The following is a 24747-nucleotide window of genomic DNA, read 5'->3' as shown; positions in this document are numbered from 1 at the left end:
CACACACACACACTCCCCACCCAGTATAAAATAGATTTTAACCTGCATGGGATCTTGTAATTAGAGCACAGGATTAAAAGGAACTAGTAAATGATCTAAAAGAACAACAGAGATCCAGGGTGCCCGGGTCCCCTGGGATAGGCTCCATACTCGCCGCGACCCTGTGTAGGATAAGCGGTACAGAAAATGGAAGGATTTTAAGGATTATGTCAATAATCATCTTTAGAAGGAAATATTATTTTTCAAAAGGTGAAAGGTGTTATTACTGCTATTGCTCCTTGGATCCAGATCCACGTCGACCCTGACCAGGCTACAGTGGTTATTGAAAATTAACACATGATGTTCCGATTACTGAAAATGAATGTATGAATAAATTCTGATTTAATGAGATTGCAAGAGAAACGCTAAATAGTTTCTCCTCTTGTTGGAGTGGAAAATCGCAAATCGTTACATGTAGAAGGATGGACCGTTTATTGGTGTGAAACAGTTTCATGCGATACTGCCCTATATGCAGGACAGGAACAGTTGGTCCAAACAGTTGGTCCGTGCGGGTTTGTCTCACGGCTTCGCCAGGCATCGTTCGAACCATGGCACTCTACTGCAGCTCTGTCTCACGCCGCAGAATCCTTCTCGCTGGCTGTCACACGGCAAGCAGGGCACATGCCATCACCCTGCAGTGATGTTCCAGCTGGCACGCTCGCGCTATGTAAAGCTATCAAACAACCACACAACCCACTCCTCCCTGTGTGTGCTGCCGACTCACGCTCTGCAAATCTCACATGCCACCGAAGGCTCAGCTTCAGAAGTGATAATGAGCTGTTAAACCTGTCTAATGTTAGAAGGCTTGTTTTTTTCGTTATTTTTGTCCCCCCCCCCCCCCCCCCCACCGTATCATGCAATTTATGGATGGTCATATAAAAGGACCTGTGCTTGTAGACATGTTCCACTATTTTGTTCATGGGTTTAAAAAAAAAAATAAATACAAAAAAAAAAATCCATTTTGAGAAGAAATAAAGAAAGAAAGAGCTGGTACCATTTACTATGGCTATTTGTATTACACTATCTGGATTCTGTTTTTATTCCTTGCCACTAATTATTATTATTTTTGGCTGCTAAAGCTAAAGCACCTCTTTAAATTTTCCCCAAAGGCTTCTCACACCTTTCAGGCTGTGAAACCCTATTGTTTGAGCCTCTACGCTGTTCTGGCTGCCTCTGCAGAGGGGATGCTGGGAGACTGCTGTCTGTTGCGCTGCCTTGCAGACAGACTGGGCTTACAGCAGCCATGTTAAGCTGAATTCACTCAGCTTAACATTCACAGCCAGGTTTTCATCTCCTCTTTAACAACACAGATTGGCTGCCAAATCGATACGTCCCGTCTCCCCTCTCACTGTACACTAGGCACTTAGTACGAGTCAGGCCGAGCGGCAGACAGTCTTAATAAGGCTAATATCCAGCGTGCAGACACCCCCGGGGTACACAAGTGGACGAGGGAGGCTTTTCTAAGCTTTTATTGCGCTCGGCACCGGCTTTCGGACTCCCAACACGGCACCCTTCGGACCGGTCACGTCCGCGGATCGATAGTAAGAGCCTGGACTGTGGCTAGTCATCCGAGGGCCTAGTGTGATCAAACAGTACAGCATGCTCGTTTATGACCGTGGCCATGTGTCTGCTCAGCAGTAATGCGTTTATATAGACGGCATGTGAAGTGATGAGGAGCGGAGAACAAGTATTTATACCTCTACTGTCAAACATAGTTGGTACATCACCTCGTGATGCCATCTGCACGTCAAATCCACGGTCCGTCACGTCTACAAATTACACGCGTCGTCCAGGCGTAAAAAGACGTCGGAACGGTTTATGGTTCTATATTGCATAGGAATGCAGCTTAGGAGACAAACAACGTCATACGTTAAACCGAATCTTAGTTAGTTTACTTACTTTAGACTAGAGCGCTTTAACGTTGCATTCGAATTTTAAACAGTTAGAGATGGTGTTACAATTTCGGTGCATGGTGCAACAGACAGAACGAACGTTAAGAGGAAGTCACTGCAAGCGTAACGTTTACAGAGCCCGAAATAAATAGACCGACTTGCGCACAAAAACTGAAAAGTACACCCACGTTCCTGGAGTGGAAAATGTTAATGACTTCAGGCATCACTTGAAAATAAATAAATAAATAAATAAATAAATAAATAAATAAACCCCAACCATTTATAACACCACCTAACTAGGCTCAATAATTTTAACTTTGCCTATAGACTCCCACCTGCAGCAAAGCCAAAACGCACTTAAATCTTTATTCCTTAAAAAGTCCTGAACGTACAGATGACCGTACGTTATAATCATCTCGTTCTCGTCAACCCGGGCGTCCTCAGATCTGAGTGCTGTGTTTTTCAGGACGTATACGCGAGCCCACGAGAGCCTGTTGGACTTATCTGGCAGCAGAGCAGTCTGACAGCTTTGGCTTAATACACCCTCGCTGCGCTGTGCTGTGCTGCGCTGCACAGACACTATTTAGCGAGACAGCTCTGTTCGACAAGATGAAGCTCAACTGAACGCATTTGGGAGAAAGTCGAAGGCTTTGCTCACGCGAGAGGATATTTGGGGCGTCGGCTCCGAGAGTCGCAGCACCCGATAATAATTTACTGATCAAAAACTTTTTTTTTTTTTTTTAATTAGTTTGAATTTTTTTTTTTGAAATGCATTTCCCCCAGCACAAACCCTATAGCGAACTCGTCATGTTTGGCTTTTTTCTAAAACTAATCGACAATTTTGACTATTTGAGAGCCAGTGTGACTTCCCCAGAGTATTTATGAGATTATTACTGTACCAGGTTCCTTCTCAGTTCCTCAGCTTAAGCCACTTATAGAGTTCATGATCTTATAGGGTAGTTTTGCCCCCCGCTCAGGCTAAAAAGAAACAGTACTACAACAGACGCTTCAATAAAACAGCGTGCATCCCTCAGTCCGTACAGAATTTCAGCGATTTGTGGAAAACTACATGGATTGGCGAAAGTGCGATCGCGCGAGATCGTTTTGCACGGTCTTTCACAACGGTCTTTCTTTGGCTGACGTCACGTGGCGCGTCTTGGCCCAAATCTTCGGTGATTTCTTCTAGAATGACAGGCAGAGGGATCATAAATAATATTCCTAACAAAATATCCTATCATTTTAATGCTGGCTTACCAACTCAGACCTTAAAAATATTTCAAGCTAAAAATTTTTTTTTTTTTTTTTTTTTTAAATTCAAGCTTTAAAGGAATCTCAATTCTCATGCATGCAACGACATGCCATATAATAAAGCCATTAAATGCCATTTCATCATTTCAGCTCATAAGGTCGAAGATGTAACTGACTGACAGCAGGACGTGAAAGTCTAACACGACACGCACGTCCCTAGTGAAAGCTGACGGGAAATTTAAACCATCTCTGCGGCTGTGGAACGAATATATTTGCGTAAAGCCGGCTTGGTTGTCGTTTAGGCCGGCTCGTCACGTAATCTCGCGTGACTCGCAAGGCCCAAAGATGGCTCGCTGTCAACCTAAAACAGGACCACGGTGTACGCGTCATGGCATTCGTACATTATCCTTACAACAACTGCAATGACGAGACCGTGCAGTGATCTTGGCTCAAAAGACGTGCTTTCTCAAAACGTGAACTCGAGCTAGAATGGGAACACTTCGATAACTCCACGGCGGTCATATAAACGGGGTATCCGCCGGTATCGGCACTTCAAATCTAATGCTTTTTAACACCATGTTCTGGACATTTCCACAACGTTTTAAAAAAGACCTGCACGTCACTTCAATCATGCTACATCAGCTATAATGGATAACGCTGTTCATGCATATACATCCATTTCTGAGTTTAAAGTAAACTATAGCAGGGTAAACGTCTATAGAGGGAGATGGGAGACCAGAGCAAACATCCTTCTTGCATTAACATTTGCTCTAACTGAGAAAGAAAAAAGAAAAAAAAAAATCCAGTATTTCCTTCCCATGACTTTCCAAGAGAGGAACAAATATAGAGATGGATTACGGCAGTCAGAAGAGATAAAGGGGTCACGTTTACCGTCACTCCCTCAGCAGCTGTATTAGAAACCCCCTCGCAGCAGGTTCAACCAGTGTAGAAAAAAAAGTTTATATTACCAGTTTGATGTTCAGTGATGAAGCAGAAATGCTTTCGTTTGTGGTGAGTGAGTGAGTGTGAGATTAACAGTTCAGTCGATGTTAATATGAATGAATAACATTCGATAAGTTAATAATCTTACTTTAACCTTCAGAATTGAGTTCATGCTCGTTAGAGTAATGCGTTTCATGTTTACGAGACCAGTTACTGTGAAACGACGTGTTGAAATGGAGAGAATGTAGCAGTTTTTATTTGCCTTTCCTTCAGCATTGTGGAATTGATTATTATTCATTTAAAAGAAGGTATTAAACGCGGAACTATCGGTCATCGGCCGATATCACTCGGAATAATCGGTTATCGGTGCGTCTCTAGTTATCATACGAAACTTCACGCACGTTAAACTTTTGCCTTTTATGAATAGGCACAAAGACTCTTCGTTCTATTCAATTCGTCGTGTTGATTACTTGCGACTTCTGCTAAAACACAATTAGTGACTTGCATCGCAAGAGACTGATTAACGTTTCCTCTGAAGAACTAAATCTTGTCCAGGTGCTGAATCAGATCTCGTCAGCATCTTTCTGAGGAACGTCGAACAATGTAACTCGTCGTCCGCGCTGCAGAAGAGGCAGAGATTACTAGGAAACACTTACTAATTAGTTTTTGGAATAGAAGCCCATCTTTGTAAAAAAAAAAAAAAGTGTTTTTTTTAACAGTGCCTCACAGGACACGCACATTGTTTCACACTATTGACAAAAAGAAGTAAAGACCCCATTGACAAGTCAATGCATTTTATTAGTAGGGATTAAGATAGGACTGCTTGGTATTAGGCATAAGGAGTGTGCGTGTGTGTGTGTGAGGCTAGGACAGGGGCGTCCTATTATCCACAAAGGGCCGGTGTGGGTGCGGGTTTTCATTCCAACCGAGCAGGAGCCCTTTGCGGATAAGACCGGACACCCCTGTGCTAGGAGATAGAGTCGCAGCTAGGTTAGAGTCGCAGTACTGGATCAGTTCCGCATACCCCAGTCGACCCACCTGATGCTGCTCACGCTCCCAGTCTCAGATCCCAGTTTGCATCGCTCCAACTGGGTGGCCACGATCTGCCGCTCGGCTTCCAGCTCTCTGGTCAGTCTCTCAAACTGCAGCTCCTGCACGACAAAACAGCACAGAAACCCACAATCAGAACGAACCCACGATCAGAGTGGGCACGTTCTTCAAAAACCGAGTACACTATGGCGCATTGTATCACTTTTACATTTTATAAAAACGGCAACACACACACACAAAAAAACTCAGCATACGAATGGAATATTCTTTGGATAGCTAAGGGTTCTTCTAGCTTCCGAAGAGGGTCTTTACATCCGACTGTGGAAGCTAAAAACACTGCTCAAAAAAAGACAACGGGACAAGGACAAGTTCTCGATTGAACCATTTCAATATGTATTATTATAAAATGGTCACTTGCATTAAAATCTACATATAAAAAAAAAAAAAATTATTTGAACTCAATGCAATGTAAAAGTTCTAATATTTCATTTTTAAAAAGAAATGCTCAGAGAGCAGTGGCAACACTCAACATTTCCCCCCTCTCCCATCTTAATTAGACATGCACCACATAACATTTAACGACAAAGCTGTCAATGCCAAATCAGAGACTGAAATCCCCGTGTGCCTCTTTATAGTAAGCACTGTGAAAATCAAGTTAGAGTGAGAGAGAAAAAAATAAATAAAAAAAAAATAATATAAAACACAGAGTACATCAAATTCAAACCCTTGCATGAAATATTTTGAGACGTTTCATAACCACACACTCACAACCTCTCAAATCTCTCATTTGCTCAACACTTACAAACTGCCCACCCTGTTCGGAGGCATGAAGGACAGCAGTGTGGCAGAAGGGTGACTGCCACAATATTAGGAACAGTGTGTAACCCACCCAAACACACACACACACGAGGGGAGCCCTATTTGATGCTATTATTTTACTTCTTTACGATTCTTACTGTTACCTGATTGGTCACTATTATTATTATTATTGAGGTTACTTTCTGCTCTCTAATCGTCGACATGCAGGTCATATTTATAATCACTAGCCTAAATTTTGAGATAGAGAAAGAGAGAGGGGGGTGGGTGGGGGGGACGGAGAGAATAAGTGAGAAAGCAAGAGGGAAAGAGGCATGTAGAGGGAGAGGGGCATAGAAGAAGGGATGAAATGAGTTCATATAGTTCACATGGTCAACCCCCTCCCCTGCATTGTTAACAGGTTAACAATGCTTTAGTGGCAAAAAAAAAAAAAAAAAAAAAAAAAAAAAAAAAAAAGTTACTAATAGTTATTGATAATGCACAATAAATTGTAAAAGATAAACAACAGATGAAAAGAGGGAATAGCCACCTAAATAATATTACTAGTAAAACTTGCCTCACTGCTTGTCCCTAAGACTGTGGCAGAATGCAAGACATTTAGCTACTAATAGGATGTATTGTATACATCATCCATCCATCCCCCCCCCCCTCCTCTCCTCTCTCTCTCTCTCTCCGCAATTTAAGAGTACTCGGGAATTCATCACCTGCTCTTCTGGGCAGGAGCCCAGAGGAAGGCTACAGAAATGTCCATTCAACTTGTTGAACAAGAGAGCTCTCTATACACACACACCCACCCTTGCAGAAAATTGAGATCGTGCAAACTGAAGAAGCACCAAAACCATTTAAAGGTTAATACAATTAAAAAGTACAACTCGTAGTGTTAACCCTCTACTGCATGAATTTACGTTTACATCAAAAATCTGTTTTTTAACATGGTTTTTTTTTATTACTTGAATTAGTTAGGGTAAACATGCAACTGTGGAAAGGATCACAGATAGATAGATAGATGGATAGTTAATTTGTCCTCAAAGAGGAAATTTGTTTCCACCGTGGGTGTGTAGAAAAACCAAACACAGCAACAACATGCATATAAACCATCATAAACAATCACAGGCATAGAGGGGAGAAGGGGATAAAAAGAAAACATCAGGATCACACAACAAATGCCCGAGCATAAGATGGCATCACAATGGCTGATTAGCGAAGTGTTTAACACTCGTATAGCCATAGGAGCAAAACCCCTACCATAGCTGGCCTTTCTGCACAAGGGTAGTCGATACCTGCGGCCAGAAGGAAGGGGGCTGAAATATTGATAAAACGGGTGGTGTGGATTATTTAAAATTTTATGTGCCTTCCGGAGCTTATATGAAATGACAGTCTGATACATTAGGGGTGGGAATAAATACCTCTCCATAATAATTTTTCCTCTCCATCATGTGGGCAAAAATAACACAAACAGGTTATCTTGCATTAAAAGTGATAAAATGTACATATACTACTAGAGAAGCCTAGAGTCTTTTTTTTTTTTGTGTGCGTGTGTGTGTGATGTAGGTCTGTTTCAACTCATGAATGCACAAACACCACAGTACCATTATGGCATGTTGTTGAATACTCAAAATATATAGAAACTTGTTTCAATGACAAAAAAAAAAAAAAAAACGAATGTAAACTTCTTAAATAGTGTTGCAGTTGTTTTCCTTTTAAGCACTTCTGCCTAAATATTGAAAAATGAATCACATTTTGAGAGCCCCCCTATGCTGACCTTCCCCATGCCATGTGATGGCAGAACAGTACTTCATGGTCACGTGACAGGGTTTTTTTTGGTCAAAGTTAAAACCCCCTTTTTTCCGCCAGTTACAAAGGAAAAACAGTAGTTGTGTATTATTGTATAGCAAAATAATAATAATAATAATAATAATAATAATAATAATAATTAGGGTGAGGGGATTAATTGTCGCCAACACCGTGCAGTAAAGGGTTAACGACGAGGAACATTATTTCGAGGCTCTGTTATGTTAGCTAGTTTCCTCCACCCAAATACACCCTCTCTCCTCCTAGACTGAAGGAGAAACCTCCGCCTCAGCGCGACACACAAAAAAAGGTCAAGATGCTGACAAGCGCAATCTCGGACTACTTCATCAGAAGGAAGGACGCATACATTATAATCCATTACTGCTGCTTAACGGTGCAGTACAAACAACACACGCCGAGCACCTGCTGCCGAGCACGCGCTAAGTAACGCCGAACACCTGTTGCTACTTCCGCCGAGCGAATTAAAAACAACCTGCTTACCTGCGCACGGAGCACGCTCCAGAAACTCCAAGGCGAGGAAAATAAATAAAGCAGCACCGCTTTAACATTCACTTAACGGGAGAGAGAGAGAGCGCAAAAAGCCTCGCTGAGCACAAGAGGACGTGCAGCGCGCTCGGGCACAAAGGTCGCCATGGCAACAGACAATTTCGTGCCCCTTCGGCATTATTTATGCCCGCCCACCAGCGCGAACATGACCCGCCTCCTTTCTGACGCCATTTGCGGCTCTGTTTGAACAGCCTCTATGAGGTGGGGGAAACAACTAGTGATGGGCAGTTCGGATCATTTTACTGACTCGGATCTTCGAATCTCGGTCAGCAAAATGAACGAATCTTTTTCTTTTTTTTCCCCCCGAGTCATTTCGTTCATTTCGTTCATTTCAGCAGAATATGATTTAAATATTAACATGTTCAATTCCCCAACACATCTAGTACTTACGCGAACGTCGATCACATTTGGAATGAAAGATAAACTATAGGCGCCAGGGTCGGGGTTCGATTCCCGCGGCTCTGTGTGTGCGGAGTTTGCATGTAATCCCCGTGCAGCGGGGGTTTCCTCCGTGTACTCCGGTTTCCTCCCCCAGTCCAAAGACATGCATGGTAGGCTGATTGGCGTGTGTAAAGTGTCCGTAGTGTATGAATGGGTGTGTGAGTGTGTATGTGATTGTGCCCTGCGATGGACTGGCACCCTGTCCAGGGTGTACCCCGCCTTGTGCCCGATGCTCCCTGGGATAGGCTCCAGGTTCCCCGTGACCCTGAAAAGGAGTAAGCGGTTGAAGATGGATGGATGGATGGATGGATGGATGGATAAACTATAGGCGAACGCAGCCAAGGCTGAATTATGAGAAATAGAAATGAATCATTAATAGCTTAGCTGGGTTTTCAGGCTATGCAGTCAGTTAGGTCACGTCACTTCCTGATCCGAGTCGTTCTTTCTTTTGTCGCGTCACATTTGTTACGTCTGTTCCCCGGAAACAGAAACGATTAGTTCGGCTCTCGAGTCTTCGGGTTCGAGTCGTTCGTTCGTTCGGTCCCGTGACCGCCACATAGGCTGAATGCAGTGGAGCTGTGACATGATGAACGAACGACTCGAACCCGAAGACTCGAGATGTGAACGGATCATTTCTGTTTCCTGTACAGAACTTATGGGGATGTTGCAGCGCATGCGTGGTCAAAAATGAACGAATCACTCTCTGAGACAACTCGTTGTTCCTGAGTCATATTAAAGATTCGTTCAAAATGAACGAATCATTCTTGAACGACACTTCACTAGAAACAACTGAAAAGCTCTTTAGAGTGGCAGAGAGTAAGATGTTTCCCCCCTCAGGTTGATAGAGCAGCAGCACTCTGTTCCATAGTTCTCTCTCTGACTATGCAGAGTGCCTATGCCTCGGCGGCCTACAATAGCAGGGCTCTCTGTAGCAGGAGCTGAGTAAATATAGCCTTCCGTGCAGGAAGTCCAGAGGCGACGGCCAGTCACCGGCCTACAAATTATTGCAATTACTGTCACTGTTCTTTCTGACTAACAAGACCCTTAAGAGACTAATGAGACCCTTAAGGTGTAAGGGAAAAAATGTGCAAAAGCTAGAGATGTTCAACTGCATGGCCTGGAGAGGTAGAGTCTAGCACAGTCCCTGGTCCTGATCTGGTAATAAAATGATGAGTTGATGAGTTGAACACCCATGCTAAGGCATGCCAAGGCGGACGTATTCAAACGTTCACCCCTTGAGGCCTACTTCCCATTTTGGGGAACTTGCCAATAGGATACTTAACCAGCTGCAGTGTAAACGTTTACGAAAACAGTCCAAGTAATCTCATTGGCCCAGGGCTTTTATTAGCTATTATTAACTGGCCAATAAAATAAAATACAGGGTGTCCCATAAGTCTCCATACATAGGGGAAATGAACACTTTTTATATAATGTAACTTCATTTACAAAACGTCCTCTACATGCCATTCCTTTGTAAGCACACACGGAGTCGTCTCTCCCAACTTTGGCTTCGAGTGTGACGTGCTCGCCACGTTTCCACGTTAAAGTCCGTCGGAACATTGCGCCAGCTTCCCGATCCAGCCACGAGAATGATTTCAATACGTTCTTCTTCTGTCAAAGGCGTTCTTATAGGCTATCTGAAAAAAATATATAAACTGAATATGAAAAAATTTCGGTAGACATTTTGCTAAAAAGTGTCAAAGGGGTCATATGATGCTCGTTAATGTTTTCCTTTTCCATCAGGGTGTAATGTATCTGTTTGTGCATGTATAAGATCTGCAAAGTTACAAAGCTCATAGTCTATGTTTATTCTATGTAACGGAGAGCACTGCAACAATCCCGCCTAAAACGCCTCGATCCGAGTCCAGATATCACCTCCGCAAACGTCTACATCACAATTTGAAGTATCAGCATAATGCCGCCATAATTGTCACATTTTTAATTCGTTAAATTATTTTAAACTGTATTTTATGTTGTCACTTCAGGACATAAAGTTGTTGCAGTGAAGAAGACAAATTGAACCGTTATAACGGCGTATCTGAAAGGTAATAGAGTTACAAAATAAAAACTTACCACTGTGAAACGTTCTGCTCAAGTCGTGCTTGCAATGTCGGTTCCGATCGATCTGCTCGATCGTCCGCATTTTCAGAATCTGACTCGGGATCGGATTGATACGGTAAAACCGCCGACGTTATTAACCGTGTTTATAATTGCTGAAGCTCACGATTATGGTAAGGGGCGTTACACTTCTGAGACACACATGAGGTTTTTGACCAATCACAACACAGTGGGTCAGCTGGCCAATCAGAGCACTCTGGGCTTTTCGGAAGGCGGGGCTTTGGAGAAACCGGAACTCAATGGGAGCGTTTCAGACAGACTGGGATATAGAGGTACTGCAATAATGTACCGTATGTGAAAAATAAAAAAAGTATGTGTTTTTTTGAACATTAAAGCATGTTAACCTATTTTATTCCACCAAATAAACAAAATTATCATTTATCATTTAAAATCATCATATGACCCCTTGAATTTCCCCCTAGGTTTGGAGAATTTTGGCACACCCTCTAGAACAGCATGAAAAATCTGCCTTGTAATACAACATTCCAGACAACCCCGAGGAAGAAGAATGCGTAGTCTGGGATTATTGATCTGCTGCTCAAAAAGAAACACCATTTTTAATCACTGTCCAATTACCATTATTTGGAGAGTGTTAGATTTAACACTTCACTGTAGGCCTATGGAGATTTTTTTCAGTCAAAAGTCATTTTTGACCATTTTTGGTGAACTCGAGTCATTCTCCAGTTACCTTGACAGAAAGGAAAGGTTCCATATCAGTGCATCTTTCTAGCAACTATGGGTGGAGTTAATAGGGGGGCGGGGAAGCCTGGCCCTCCCAGCCGCAGTGACGATAACAGCCTATGTAGATATTTTCTGTACAAAACTTTTAAGGCCACACCTAAAGTAAACATTGTTTATAATCAATAAAAAGACGGTTATTTGGATTTTGCATCTGTCTCAAATGTCTTGCTGTGTCTCCTGTGCACGTCCATATGTCTCCATGGACAGCAGCTTGTGGAAAAGCAAAATCCAACGGCAAAACCCACAGCCTAGGCTAACTACTCTATTGTGAACATTCACAACATTAGATGTCATCGGTGCATGTCTTGTGCTGTTTACTCACCATTTTATTATAGTTGTCTACTGGAATCTTAAAGAGTCTTCATTGTTAAGTTTTCAGGCTTAACTAGCTAGCTAGCTTTAGTACACTGTAGATTTTTGAACGCACTTCCTTCTGATATCCTGAGCGTCGTTATCAAACGCTGCCGAGCACCGTAGCGTCCACTAGCCTTGAGTTGATTTCTCACTCCTCGCATGCTCTTCTGCTCTGTACTTATTTACTACTGCTTACTACTTTTGGAAGTTCACTTCTCCGTGGTTCTGGAGAGTTGCGTGCATTCTCCACTGTGTCGGTGACCTTGGCCGTGCTATGCGGATATTATTTACTCTTCGTTTTCACTGAGCTCGTTCGTTTGTCCCCTGCTTATTAAGTGCGATCTATATTTTTGTACCACGTTCAGCATGGGAGGCCTCTGGTGAGCTGAGTAACTCCCTTCCAAGTGAGTGAGACAACATTGCTCATTTTTCCTGCCTCACTGGTCCTCCTTCTATGTTTTCCTCCTTTAAAGTGGTCCACATTCTGGAGGGCTCTGCTAGCTACTGTCTAATGGAGCTTGGGGTTAACATGTGCTGCTAAGAGGCATCGAGCTGGTACTCCCTCTACTTACTGCATCATGTTTATCGCTGAGTCTTGCAAATTCACTTGGATTATATTGCTCTACATGGGGACCGTATTGCACATATTCTTCCTTGTACCAAGTAAGCAGCCCCTGCTAATCATGTTAGAAGACTTGCGCACATACAGACAATAGTCTGAATCTCATTAAAAAGAATACAGGCATCAGATAACAGCACACTGCCTTGGCATTGACTATCTTAAGGACATTCAGACAGTTTTTTGGGTTCATTCTTAGTACCTCCCCCTTCCGCCAAGCTAAACATATTTATACTAACCTGTGCCTACTCAAACTTGCTACCTATATTACAATGTAGGAGTGCCGGGGAGCTTAGCATTGGGAGAGACATATAAGATAAAGCTTATGTACAATCCCACAAACTGCAGACAAAGCACACACACACGGTACATGAATATTTTGCATTGCTTCACATTCTCTTGGATATTAAAGGATACTACTTTTGAGACAGAAGTGGCAGATCGCCTTCTTTTAAAATTTCATTTTAAAAGATAAAACATGATTAATCAAATAGAGATCTTTGCCTGATTACCTCGGTTTAATAAATAAATAAATAAATCAATCAATCGTCCCAAATGAGAGTAAATAGAACAATGCCCTCTGTTGGTTGAAGCAGAATACTTAGGATTATTTTTGTAGGGTAAGCATATATTGTAGGTCCATGGTTCTCTGTTGTTTATTTTATTGTTTGTTTGTTTGTTTGGTGGGTTTTTTAAATATCATTACCAAAATGTATAGTTGTTTTTGTTCAGTTTTTAAGCCTAATTAAATGGTCACTTGAACTCAATGGATGTAAACTACTCCATTATAACACTAATGTGTGTCTGAAAAGTGGACTGGTCCGGCGTTTGGGGGCGAAATGTTAATGCACATGCTTGTTTTGGATTTGTTTGTTTATTTATTTATTTTTTGCCTAATGTGTCTAATATTTGAGTTGTTAGATTAAGCCTGTCAAATAAATCTGTGCTGTCAGCGTAAAACAGTCCATGGAATTTCTTTTCTTTTTTTATACTGGAGAGAGTTCCTGGCTACAAGATATTTGAGAACTCCGAGATTATACGTCCACAGGAAGTGTGAGTATCACTCGGTATTCACAGATCACCTGGTACATCTATGGTAACAGTCATATGTCCTTAGAATTCCTTCTCTTAACATGACATCGGTATCGATGATAACAAACCAGATAATAAATAGGAACAATTAGGAACTCAAACGGGAACTGCGTAGAAGCAAACGTCATACCTATCCATGGATAATTACAGTACTTGAATGTCACGAAAATGAAAAAGCACATTATAGTCCAGTGGGGTGTGGTTGAGAGTCTGGCTCTTCTGTGTGCCAGAGAGAGAAAATAGGAGGCCTGCAGCAAAATAATATGGCTGACATTTTTATCTCTCTTCTGTAATAAGAGAGCTATTAGATTGGCCCATAGCAGCCTATGGCTGTGGCCTACTTTACCATTCCCCATGTCATTTCCAAACCCTGAGAGTGAGAGTGTGTCAGGTTTTTTTCCCCCTCTGTTCTGTGGTTAAAAGTGGTAGAACAAGATAAACAAGGACAAAAGATGGAAGCCTTGTCGCGATCAATGGGATCTCTGTCTAGCTTTACATGTGTTTGAATAAGGCTTTAAGCCATCCTGATACATAAGTGTAGAAGATGTACAGTGGGAGCTTAGCGGTTAGCACATTCAGGGTTGGGGGTTCGATTCCCGCGTCCGTCCCGTGCTTCGGGGGTTACCTCTGGAAACTCCGGTTTCCTTCCCCAGTCCAATGACATGCATTGGCTGGTTGGGAAATTGTCCGTAGAGTGTGAGTGTGTGATTGTGCCCTGAGTTGGGTTTTCACCACGTCCAGGGTGCCTCTGGGATAGGTTCCAAGCTCCCTGCAACCCTATGTAGGATAAGTGGTATGGATGGATGAATGGATGGATGGATAGTTTCCGACACTATTGATCAATGGATAAGATATGGTCGTGAATTCAAACCCCAGCATTGCCAAGCTGCCACTGTTGGACCCTTGACCCTCAAATGCTCAGGGTAAGTCGTTCTGGATAAGGGCATCTGCCAAATGTCAAAATAAATAAGCACGCCAAATATCATCACCAGCTCCATATACTATACATTCCGACAAACTGGCAAGCCACTCCAGTGGTGTTGGTTGATGTCACCCAAACTTTGTGATCATTTATGATCAGCCGCACAACAGACGATGAGTAATCATGCCAATTAATACTACCAGATGATACTACCAGAAAGTAATATGGTTGCTATATATTTGTCCTTCAGAGAGTCGGTCACAGAGACAAACGCAAACGCAGTCATCTATTCATTCCACACTGTTTCTGACTCAGTTCCTAGTTTTGTAAATGCTTACAGCAAGAACTCTTGGACACTTTGTCTTCCACTAAAGTTTTCATGTCCATACACACATCAATGTCAATACACTATGAAGAAGAGACAACTATAACTATAACACAGTTTGTCTTTATTTTGAATAAATCCAATCTGAATTTTTTTGTTTTGTTTTTGCTATACACCGAAGACATTTGGCTTTGAGATCAAAAGATAAACGTGAGACGATAGATCGTACGACCCCAATTCCAAAAGAGTTGGGACGCAATCTAAATAAATGCAAATAAAAACAGAACGCAATGATTTGCAAATCTCATAAACCCGTACGTTATTCACGATAGATCATAGAAAACGTATCAAATGTTTAAACTGAGGAAATGTACCGTTTTAAGAAAAAAAAGAAAAAAAAAAAAAGAAGGTAATTTTGAATTTCATCGCCACAACACGTCTAAACAAAGTTGGGACGAAGCAACAACAGGCTGGAAAGGAAAGTGTTAGTAAAAAGAAACAGCTGGGGTTTAATTGGTAACAGGCATGTGTCCATAGTGTCCAAAGTCTCCGTAACGTTTGAACGGGTGTGTGAATGTGACTGTGCCCTGTGATGGATAGTCCCCATGTTCTCCATGACCCAGTAGGATAAGCGGTATAGAAAATGGATGGATGGATGTCACACCACTGTGGAACACCTGCTTGCGATATTCATGCGATTATCCAATCAGCCAATCAACACGGCATGCATACTGATGGTCAATAGCTTCAGTTACTGTTCATGACGAACGTCGGGATGGGGAAAAAATGTCATCTCAGTGATATGACTGTGAAATGTTTGTTGGTGCCAGATGGGCTGGTTTGAGTAAAAGAAACGGATGATCTCCTGGGATTTTCAGACACTGCGGTATATACAGAACGGTGTGAAAAACAAACAAACAAACAGAAAAAAACACATCCAGGGAGCAGTAATTCTACCTTGTTGATGGCAGAAGTCAGAGGAGAATGACCAGACTGCTTTGAGCTAAGAAGGAAAGCCAGCATAAGTCAAATACACCACTCTTTACAGCCGTAGTGAGCAGAAAAGCACAAGACACGTCGATGGATGGGTTACAATAAGCCATTTCCACTATCAGAGTTGCCTCTCTATTAATGGTTTTTTTTTTTGCAGCATCCTAGCGCCTGTTGTGCATAAAAACCCCATGAGATCGGCAGTTTCATGTCACCGAGATCCCATTTTCCACCCATTCTGATGTTCAACCTGAACATTAACTGAAGCTCTTGACGTGTACCTGCATGAGTTTATGCACTGCACTGCTGACATATGATTGAACAGGAGTGCAGGTGTCCCTATTAAAGTGGTGAGTATACACTAATGTGCTACTGTATACTGTAAAACATTCATTCATTTCTCTTCACTTCATGCTGTAAAGCCTATCCCGGGAACACTGGACATAATGTGGGTATAACCCTGGATGGGACGCCAGTCCAGCCACACTCATTGCCAGTTCACACACTCACTCGAGTGCTATTTGCACCTTGAAGTCAGATTTGAACTCTATGCAGCATGTGTTTATCGGTTTTCAGGAATGGTATGGCCCACATAATTACTATTTACAGCACGCGGTGACAGCTTTGATAATTTGGGAGTTTATTCTAAAAGTGTTTGAAAATAAAATGACACGGCGTTGAATACAGTGCTTGGACACTATGTCTGGTTAATCTGGCTAATCACAGTGCCTGGGGATAAGTGATGCACGCGAGTGTTTAGTGCAGTACATGTGTGGATAACCAATGTTCTGTCGTGGGGTTGTACATAAAGCCAGTTATTAGCCATTTAAACTGAACGACCTGCTCCTTGACGGAGGCCAGGATGGCGGAGGTCGTCTCTGTCTCAGATCCATCCCCGTTGGAGGCGTTTAGTACTGGGCTCAACATGTTGGAGTTCTCGCTGTCACAAGACTGGTCTGGAACTGGCATTACTCCTACAAGAAAAGAAAAAAAAAAAGCAACGCATTTTTATAATCACTTCAAGAGCAATGCATTATATTGTTAAAAGTATGCAGCAGGCTAACGGTTTTTGCGAGGCAAACAGGCTAGCCACTAAGCACCGTGATTTAAAATAGGGCAAAAATACAAAAAAAAGGATGTAAGAAGTTCCTACTCGTGAAGAGTGTTTAGTCTCTCTGTTCACATTTTTTCCTCAGTATGAGCTTTTCCTGTGATCTCCTTCAGCTCTCCTGTGTTCTTACCCAATCGTACTCATTGATGCGAGTATTTCAGTTGGTGCAATATGATGGGTTTTCATACAGACTTTAAATTCACTGGCCTGTACATAAGGTAATAAAGTAATAAACTCATGAAGTGCTGTGGTATTTGGAAATTTACACCATGTCTCTCTCTCTCTCTCTCTCATTCTCTCCCATTTCCCCCTTCCCTGCCTCTCCCTGTCGTTCCACCTTCTTCTTGTTTTCTCCTCCTTTCTCTAACTCTTCCCTCACCAAATGTCTAGCTCACCAAATGTCAGTCCAAGCTCCCCAGAACAAGCATCAGCCCAGAAAATGGCCGCTCCTGTGAGGGCTGTAAGTTGCATAACTGCTCTTTCAAGATACTAAAAAACATAGACAAAGCAGTATGAGTATATACCGAGGAAGATTAAGTGAGATGATACAAAGGTAGAAACCTCTCTTCTCCTCGCCTTGTAGTCCACAGGGAGGTACAGAGAGACATTTCTAGGTCAAACTGATGCCTTGCCACCAGTTAAGCATGATCATTTTGAATGTGTCCAAGCATGGCAGCTTTAACTAATAACAGCACCGGCTGTTGCTTTGATAGAGTACACGTCTTGGTGTTAATCTTAATCGTGCACCTCCACTTGATTAATGATATCAAAAATAAATATAATATAACACAGAGAATCTGCACAAGGAATATTAAGCAGAGGCCTTCCTGTGTGAAATAGAATCGATCCCACGCAATGCAGCAGAATAAAGGTTGCTATGTTAAACATGTAGTATGCTAAACAGAGTGAAGGATAAATCATTTAGCACCTGAGCAGAACAGCAGATAATCCCCCCCCCCCCATGATAAATAACTAGATCATCCATGCCTCCTCTGGGCTGGTGCTGCCTCAAACAAATGCTATACCCTCTCCAGATTTATGCATACTCTAAACCCTGCATTCACCAATCTAGATGTGTTGAATATTAATTCGGCAGTTCATTGCATATGAATTGCTCTACACAGTAAGCCACATTTTTATAACAGGGCACACACTCATACCCAATTATTCACTACTAGGAGCAATTTAGAATAGCCAGTCTACCTACCGACATGTTTTTGGGAAGAGAACCCAAAGGAAACCCGCTTGGACACCCGCATGGACAAAACTCCACACAGGCAGTAACCCAAGCTCTGGATCTGAACCAGGGACCCTGAAGCTGTGCGCCAGCATCGCTATTGGAATGGCCGACCTAACAAGATTATCTAGCCTGCAAGAATGTAGCAAATGACAGAATCTGGCAACTCACACCCCACACTTCCCATACGTGGACATTAAAAACAAATTTGCGGTCTGAAATTTCACTCCAATTCATTTTCAGTAGTGGGTGGCGAATAAAAGCGAGGGATTGTAGGATAGTGAGGAGTGAGTAACGAAATAGGAAAAAAGCTGAGCTGACTTCAACTGTCTTCACATTCTTCACTGAACCTGTTATATATCTCTAACGAATCGAGAGTAGGAAGCAGAGGAAACTAGTCATGAGTAAGACCCAAAATGGAGAAAGCTGTACTATACACCGATCAGCCATGACATTAAAACCACTGACAGGTGACGTGAATAACATTGATTATCTCATTATAACGGCACCTGGCAAGGGGTGGGATATACTGTATTAGGCAGCAAGTGAACGGTCAGTTCTTGAAGTTGACGTGTTGGAAGCAGGACAAATGGGCAAGCGTAAGGATCTGAGCGACTTTGACAAGGGCCAAATTGTGATGGCTAGACGAGTGGGTCAGAGCATGTCCAAAAGTCTTGTGCAGGTCTTGTGTGGTATTCCCAGGATATTTGCTAATTTCAAGCTTAGAAGTGTTTTTATTCTATTGGCAGATAATTTAGTTTATTTCTAAAAATACATGCTTAAAATAAGCAAAATTATCTGCCATTAAAACAAGAATTTCAAGCTTGAAATGAGTAAAAAAATCTAGAAATAGGTTTAATAATCTTAAAGTTGTTCAAAAACTAGAATAAAGAGAAATTCTAATTGAATCTGTCTGTATACAAGGCATATGTACTTTCTAAGATATATATATATATATACATATATATATATATATATATATATATATATATATATATATATATATATATATGCTGTATGGTTTGTGCATTTAAAACATAATGGAATTTGACATTTTTTTCTGATTCACCCCACTGACGTTTTTTCTGGGTTAAGCATGTTATGTCTTACACGTGAACAAAGGACAGATTGTCTTAATGCACACTGCCATCTTGTAACAGACGCTTGCACACAGTTGCTCAGTTGCTGTAAGGATGTCAGTTCTTTCTTATCTATTCTTTTTTAAAAGTAGTTGTTTAATTTTCTTGTATTCCCTCCCTCTATCCATCCATCCATCCATTTATTTATCCATCCCTCCATCCATCCATCCATCCGTCCATCCCTTTATCCATTCATTTATCCATCCATCCGTCCATCGCTTTATCCATCCATTTATCCATCCATCCATTTATCCATTCAATTATCCATCCATCCATCCGTCCATTTATCCATTCAATTATCCATCCATCCATCCATTTATCCATCCCTCCATCCATCCATTTATCCATCCACCCATCCATCCATTTATCCATCCATTTATCCATCCACCATACATCCATCCATTTATCCATCCATCCATCCATCCCTTTATCCATCCATTTATCCATCCATCCATCCATTTATCCATCCCTCCATCCATCCATTTATCCATCCCTCCATCCATCCATTTATCCATCTCCAATCCATCCATTTATCCATCCACCATCCATCCATCCATTTATCCATCCATCCATCCATTTATCCATCCACCATCCATTTATCCATCCATCCACCATCCATTTATCCATCCATCCATTTATCCATCCACCATCCATTTATCCATCCATCCATTCATTTATCCATCCATCCATCCATTTATCCATCCATCTATTTATCCATCCATCCATCCATCCACCATCCATTTATCCATCCATCCATCCATTTATCCATCCATCCATCCACCATCCATTTATCCATCCATCTATTTATCCATCCATCCATCCACCATCCATTTATCCATCCATCCATCCATCCATCTATTTATCCATCCATCCATCCACCATCCATTTATCCATTCATTCATCCATCCATCATTAGATTATTATGTTAAACTGTGAACTTGCGGAACCATTTACTGCTGTTTTGTATCTATTTATACTTGTTAGCAAAGGCCAACCCCTATCCCCCGCCCCCCAAAAAAATTAGCATAATATGCATAATAAGCATCACGTTTACTGAAAATGTCTTAAAGAATGGCAACATAATTTTGTCATATTTCTACCAAATCAACTACTTATTTAAAAACAAATGGTAGTTATGTATCTTGAGCACACATAAAGGAAATTTTTCCTCTTGCTACCAGCAGCATTTGTAGCACTAAATGCTCCTGAACTCCAACTGCAATTAAAGCATTTGGATACAATTTCTGAGCTTAGTTATATAAAAAAAGATCATTCAAACACACGAAAATTACAATGCAGGGAATCCAAATAGCTGGGACGAAAGACAAGGCAACAATAATAAGCACAATGAAAGGAGCTCGCAGTGTGTGTTATGTGCTCACAGTCAGAAGGTACTGCTGCATACACTCATACATACCCTACTCAGGCATCGACTCAACCAGCGTTGAGTCCGTGCTCAATCCTGTAAGGAATCACAAACACACGGCACAAGCACACGGGAACCACGACATGCTTTCTAGGATTGCGAACTGGTGTCTGCTGTAAATGTAACCTCTTCGATACTGTATTTATTTAGCTACAACAATGACTACGTTTACATGGACAGCAATAATCGAATTACTGACCTCATTCTGAGTAAGACAATATTCTGATTAAGGTGTTTACATGAGTCACTTTTAGAACACTCCTTTCATGTTCCCATTTTATATGTCATAAAACATAGATGGATTAACGTCACACGTCATTACGTCACCGCGCCACGCCGTCCGACGTTCCCTCCAGAATTTCACGTATCGACATACAGTTGGTCTTCGTTATGGGACCGTATACAGTTTTGGGTGTTTGATTTTAAATTTTACGAACGCTTCAAGTTCAGTTAATTATTTGTCATGTTATACGTGCTAATAGACTGCTTGAAGCCGTGGGCTGCGTCCCAAACGGCCTACTTACCTACTATATAGTAGCTTAAATATACATGTATTTGGCCTATTATACATCGGTAAGTACTTGGTTTGGGACGCAGCCGTACTCTCTTGTTTGCCATCAAACGGTTGAGCGCTGCCGTCTTAATTCCATTTGTGTTTACTTCGAGTATGACTTTAATCAGATTAAGGTCATCAATAATCGCCGTTTACATGCTAGTTTCTTAATCTGAGTAGCATCTTAAGCGGGTTCATATCGGATTATTGTTGTCCATGTAAACGTACTGACTGAATAGTTTGGACACACCTAATATTTGCCAAGATGGCAAAGATGAAAACTCTTCCCATTGGCCTGTGACAAAGGACAAAGGAGATCTCTGAGTTGCATCATTTAAAAACTGTCATCATCTGATGTTATGCCACTTTAGCTACACAGCTTTGTTGATATTCTTTCATGCTGGGAGATAAGCAGGGGAGAGTTTATGTGGTGGGGGATGGGGTGGCTGGCCGAGCTACACCGGCAAACCTCGTTAAAACAGCACAGCAAAGAGACAATGCTAAAGGAAACGGCAGTGGAAAATGGTAACAGTGTAAATGATCTGAACGACTCGGAACGAGGGAGCGCTTCGTTCCTGCCAAGAACAACAACCAAAATGTAATGAAAAATTTCAAATGAAATTTTAATGAAAGGTCCAGAGCACATCGTTCCTGAGCGGATCAGTCGCAAACTCGGAGGATGCAATATCCCCCCCCCCCCCCTTTCAAATCATCTTTTCAAATTGCTGCTCACGCTCTGTCACAATCAGTGTTGGGTAAATTACTCAAAAAACGTAATTACTATTTTAGAATTGCAATTGGATTACATTACTGATTACTGCATGTAAAAAGTAATCAGATTACTAATGACTTTACTTTCAAGTTACTTTCAAAACCTACAAAAATACACTACAAAGTGAAACTCGTAGTTCTTTCAGTAATTTTAGCGTGCGTTCTTTGGTGATTCATTAAAGCGCATGCTCATTGCTCATTAACGGAGCCCAGATTCTTCTCCATGCATTTATTCCAGCTCGGCTAGTAAGTTTTGCTTCATGGTATTCCTAAGTTTTGCTTCATGAGGTAACTTTAGCTGTCAGTGTATGATATGATCAGAAAAAGCTGGATTGATCATAGAACTTGCCTCGGGTGCTTGTAGGACTACCAGACCGATAATAAAATATCAAACTTTTCTAACTAGGCTAGTTTGGTGTCGCTAGTCAAGGGGAGGCACAGCTAAGCTATGGGTTTAGCTGCTACAGTGCCATATAAAGTGCCATACATTATCTTTCCTTGTGCTCTGCTCATATCATGTTCACGTAAACCGGAACTCGCGTACATAGACATGTACACGCCTTGTTGTCCCGCTCAGCATCAGAGGATGTTACGGTTTCAGTTTCAGCACCTTTACTGGTTTAAAAAAGAGAAACTGTATATATCCATTTTCCCTCACACTGACTGTGAGCTAGCGTTTGGCAGAACTGAGAGACTGTCAGACAATAAGACACGAGTATTTCCACGTATTTTCCTGTAAACCCTGTCTGATTGGTCTCACCTCCGTTCACTGAAGATATAAAATGACAAACCGCTCCAAGTGGAGAATTATTCTGAGGTAAAGAAACACATCTTCGGGGCTACAGGCCCCGAACTTAATATAGTTTTCTTGACAATAAATTTGTAAAGCAAGTAACGTAATTTTATTGAGAGTTGAATTGAATTGAATTTTAAATGTAATGCGTTACATTACTGGGCTATCAGAAAAAGTCATTAGAGCAGTGACGTATTACTTTGTACCCAACGCTGGTCACAATGCAGCTATCTAGAAAGCGCTATCTACCCTCTTCGACATACACGATTTGAACTCACGATCTCCCGGCAATAGTACAAATGCTTTTCTGTTTTCACTCGAGAACCAGAGAACTCAACCTTAATAAACAGATAACGTGTCTGATGAACAAACTCAAGCGTGAATTCCACCATTTTCTTTTGTTTCTAATAAAAAACGAAAGATTTAGTATTTTATCTGAAGTATCCATTCCGGTTTAATGATGACGGCAGAAGATTGCACCATAGAAGTTGCACTTTTATTTATTCTAAATCTACTTTAATTCATTTTTTAGCTTTCTATAACATGATCCAGTCTTAATATCGCGTCGCAAACGAGAATAATCTAAGCTAGTATTCATTGCTTATTATGTACGTGGCTGGTTTTTTTTTTTTCCTCTTTTTTTTCCTAAAACGCACATTTATATCCTCAGCTTTGGTGGCCACCATGTTTTTGTCTTCATTCGCCCAATGAAAAAAAAACCCCAAAACACAACCGCCCCTTTTTAGCGATCAGCTGTGTGGTACTAACAATAAATCTATGCTCGTTGACTTGTGGTTTCACAACAGTGGAATAAATGATCCGGCTTCATTTTCTCCACAGATTGACTCATATACGTCAGGAACCACTTAGTGACGCTTCGGAAAGCACTTGAATGTCGATGAAGAAGCACTTTCGGCTCCTCTTAGCGCGTAACGTGTTGATCCAGGTGTGTTCTTTTTGCGTGCTGATGTACCTCATGAGCTAATCGATGACCCGCTTTGCTTTATTCTACATGTATTGTTGCCAGTAATTCTTCTTTGACTTGTAAGATTGTGTATCATTCCTAGCTTGAGTGACTGCTCTTGAGTACTAGCATTTATTTCTACCATCGTGGAACTGCACTACAAGCACATTTACAATTCAAGTGCGGAAGTGGCCCGAATTTGATTGCTCTGCCTACATGCCACACAGATCTGATTTACTTAAGCAGTGTGAATTTTAAAAAAATGAACCGCTCAAAGAAGATTTAGGGACTTTCGTGCGTGATCCAAGCGTTGATATATATCCAATCTGGCGCCATAAAAGCCCACGAAGAAATGGCGGAATGGAATTACCCTACAGATCATCATTACATAGATGTAGATCATTACACGGCACATATTTCTATATGAAAATACCAATGATAGCTACTAAGACGGTAACAGCCATTGGTGTGTGTTTTGTTTTTTTTTACTTTTAACCCTGACGTACGCAACAACGGATCGCATTTGAGCCAAAATTCGGAATTGTGCTTAAAGGCCTGTGACGTGAACGTCACAGCCTCCGAAGAGATACCGCTATCTCTGGGTGATATTGTGTCATTTTTACATGAACACCGAATCACAAGCTCTGTGCTACAGCCCTTGCAGGTGATCTCACTCTCCATCAGCACGCTATCGCCCAAATGATGAACAGATCCTCCAAAAGATATGAAGCATCCCTTCACAACCATGCTGTGCTTCCTGACAGCCCTGACAGCATTCTAACTACACCGCGGTCTTTAAAAAGCCT

The 24747-nt window shown here is 41.6% G+C and overlaps 1 protein-coding gene across 2 annotated transcripts in view; it reads right to left on the bottom strand.

Moving 5' to 3' along the window:
- The window catches only part of ctnnd2b (catenin (cadherin-associated protein), delta 2b), an 83811-nt gene that overhangs the window by 50353 nt on the left and 8711 nt on the right, over positions 1–24747 (bottom strand). Inside the window, exons 2-3 of one of the 2 annotated variants that reach the window (XM_053628177.1) lie at positions 16788–16921; positions 5160–5272 (exon numbers count right to left, since the gene is read on the bottom strand). In XM_053628177.1, the coding sequence (XP_053484152.1) occupies positions 5160–5272; positions 16788–16916 (242 nt within the window). In that variant the 5' untranslated portion in view covers positions 16917–16921. Of the gene's footprint in view, positions 1–5159; positions 5273–16787; positions 17319–24747 lie in introns of those variants that run through there. The other variant, XM_053628178.1, reaches the window with a different exon arrangement.

Source organism: Ictalurus furcatus, chromosome 7 (genome assembly GCF_023375685.1).
Source record: "Ictalurus furcatus strain D&B chromosome 7, Billie_1.0, whole genome shotgun sequence".
NCBI classification, from domain to species: Eukaryota; Metazoa; Chordata; class Actinopteri; order Siluriformes; family Ictaluridae; genus Ictalurus; species Ictalurus furcatus.
This window is presented reverse-complemented; position numbering and strand designations above follow the sequence as displayed.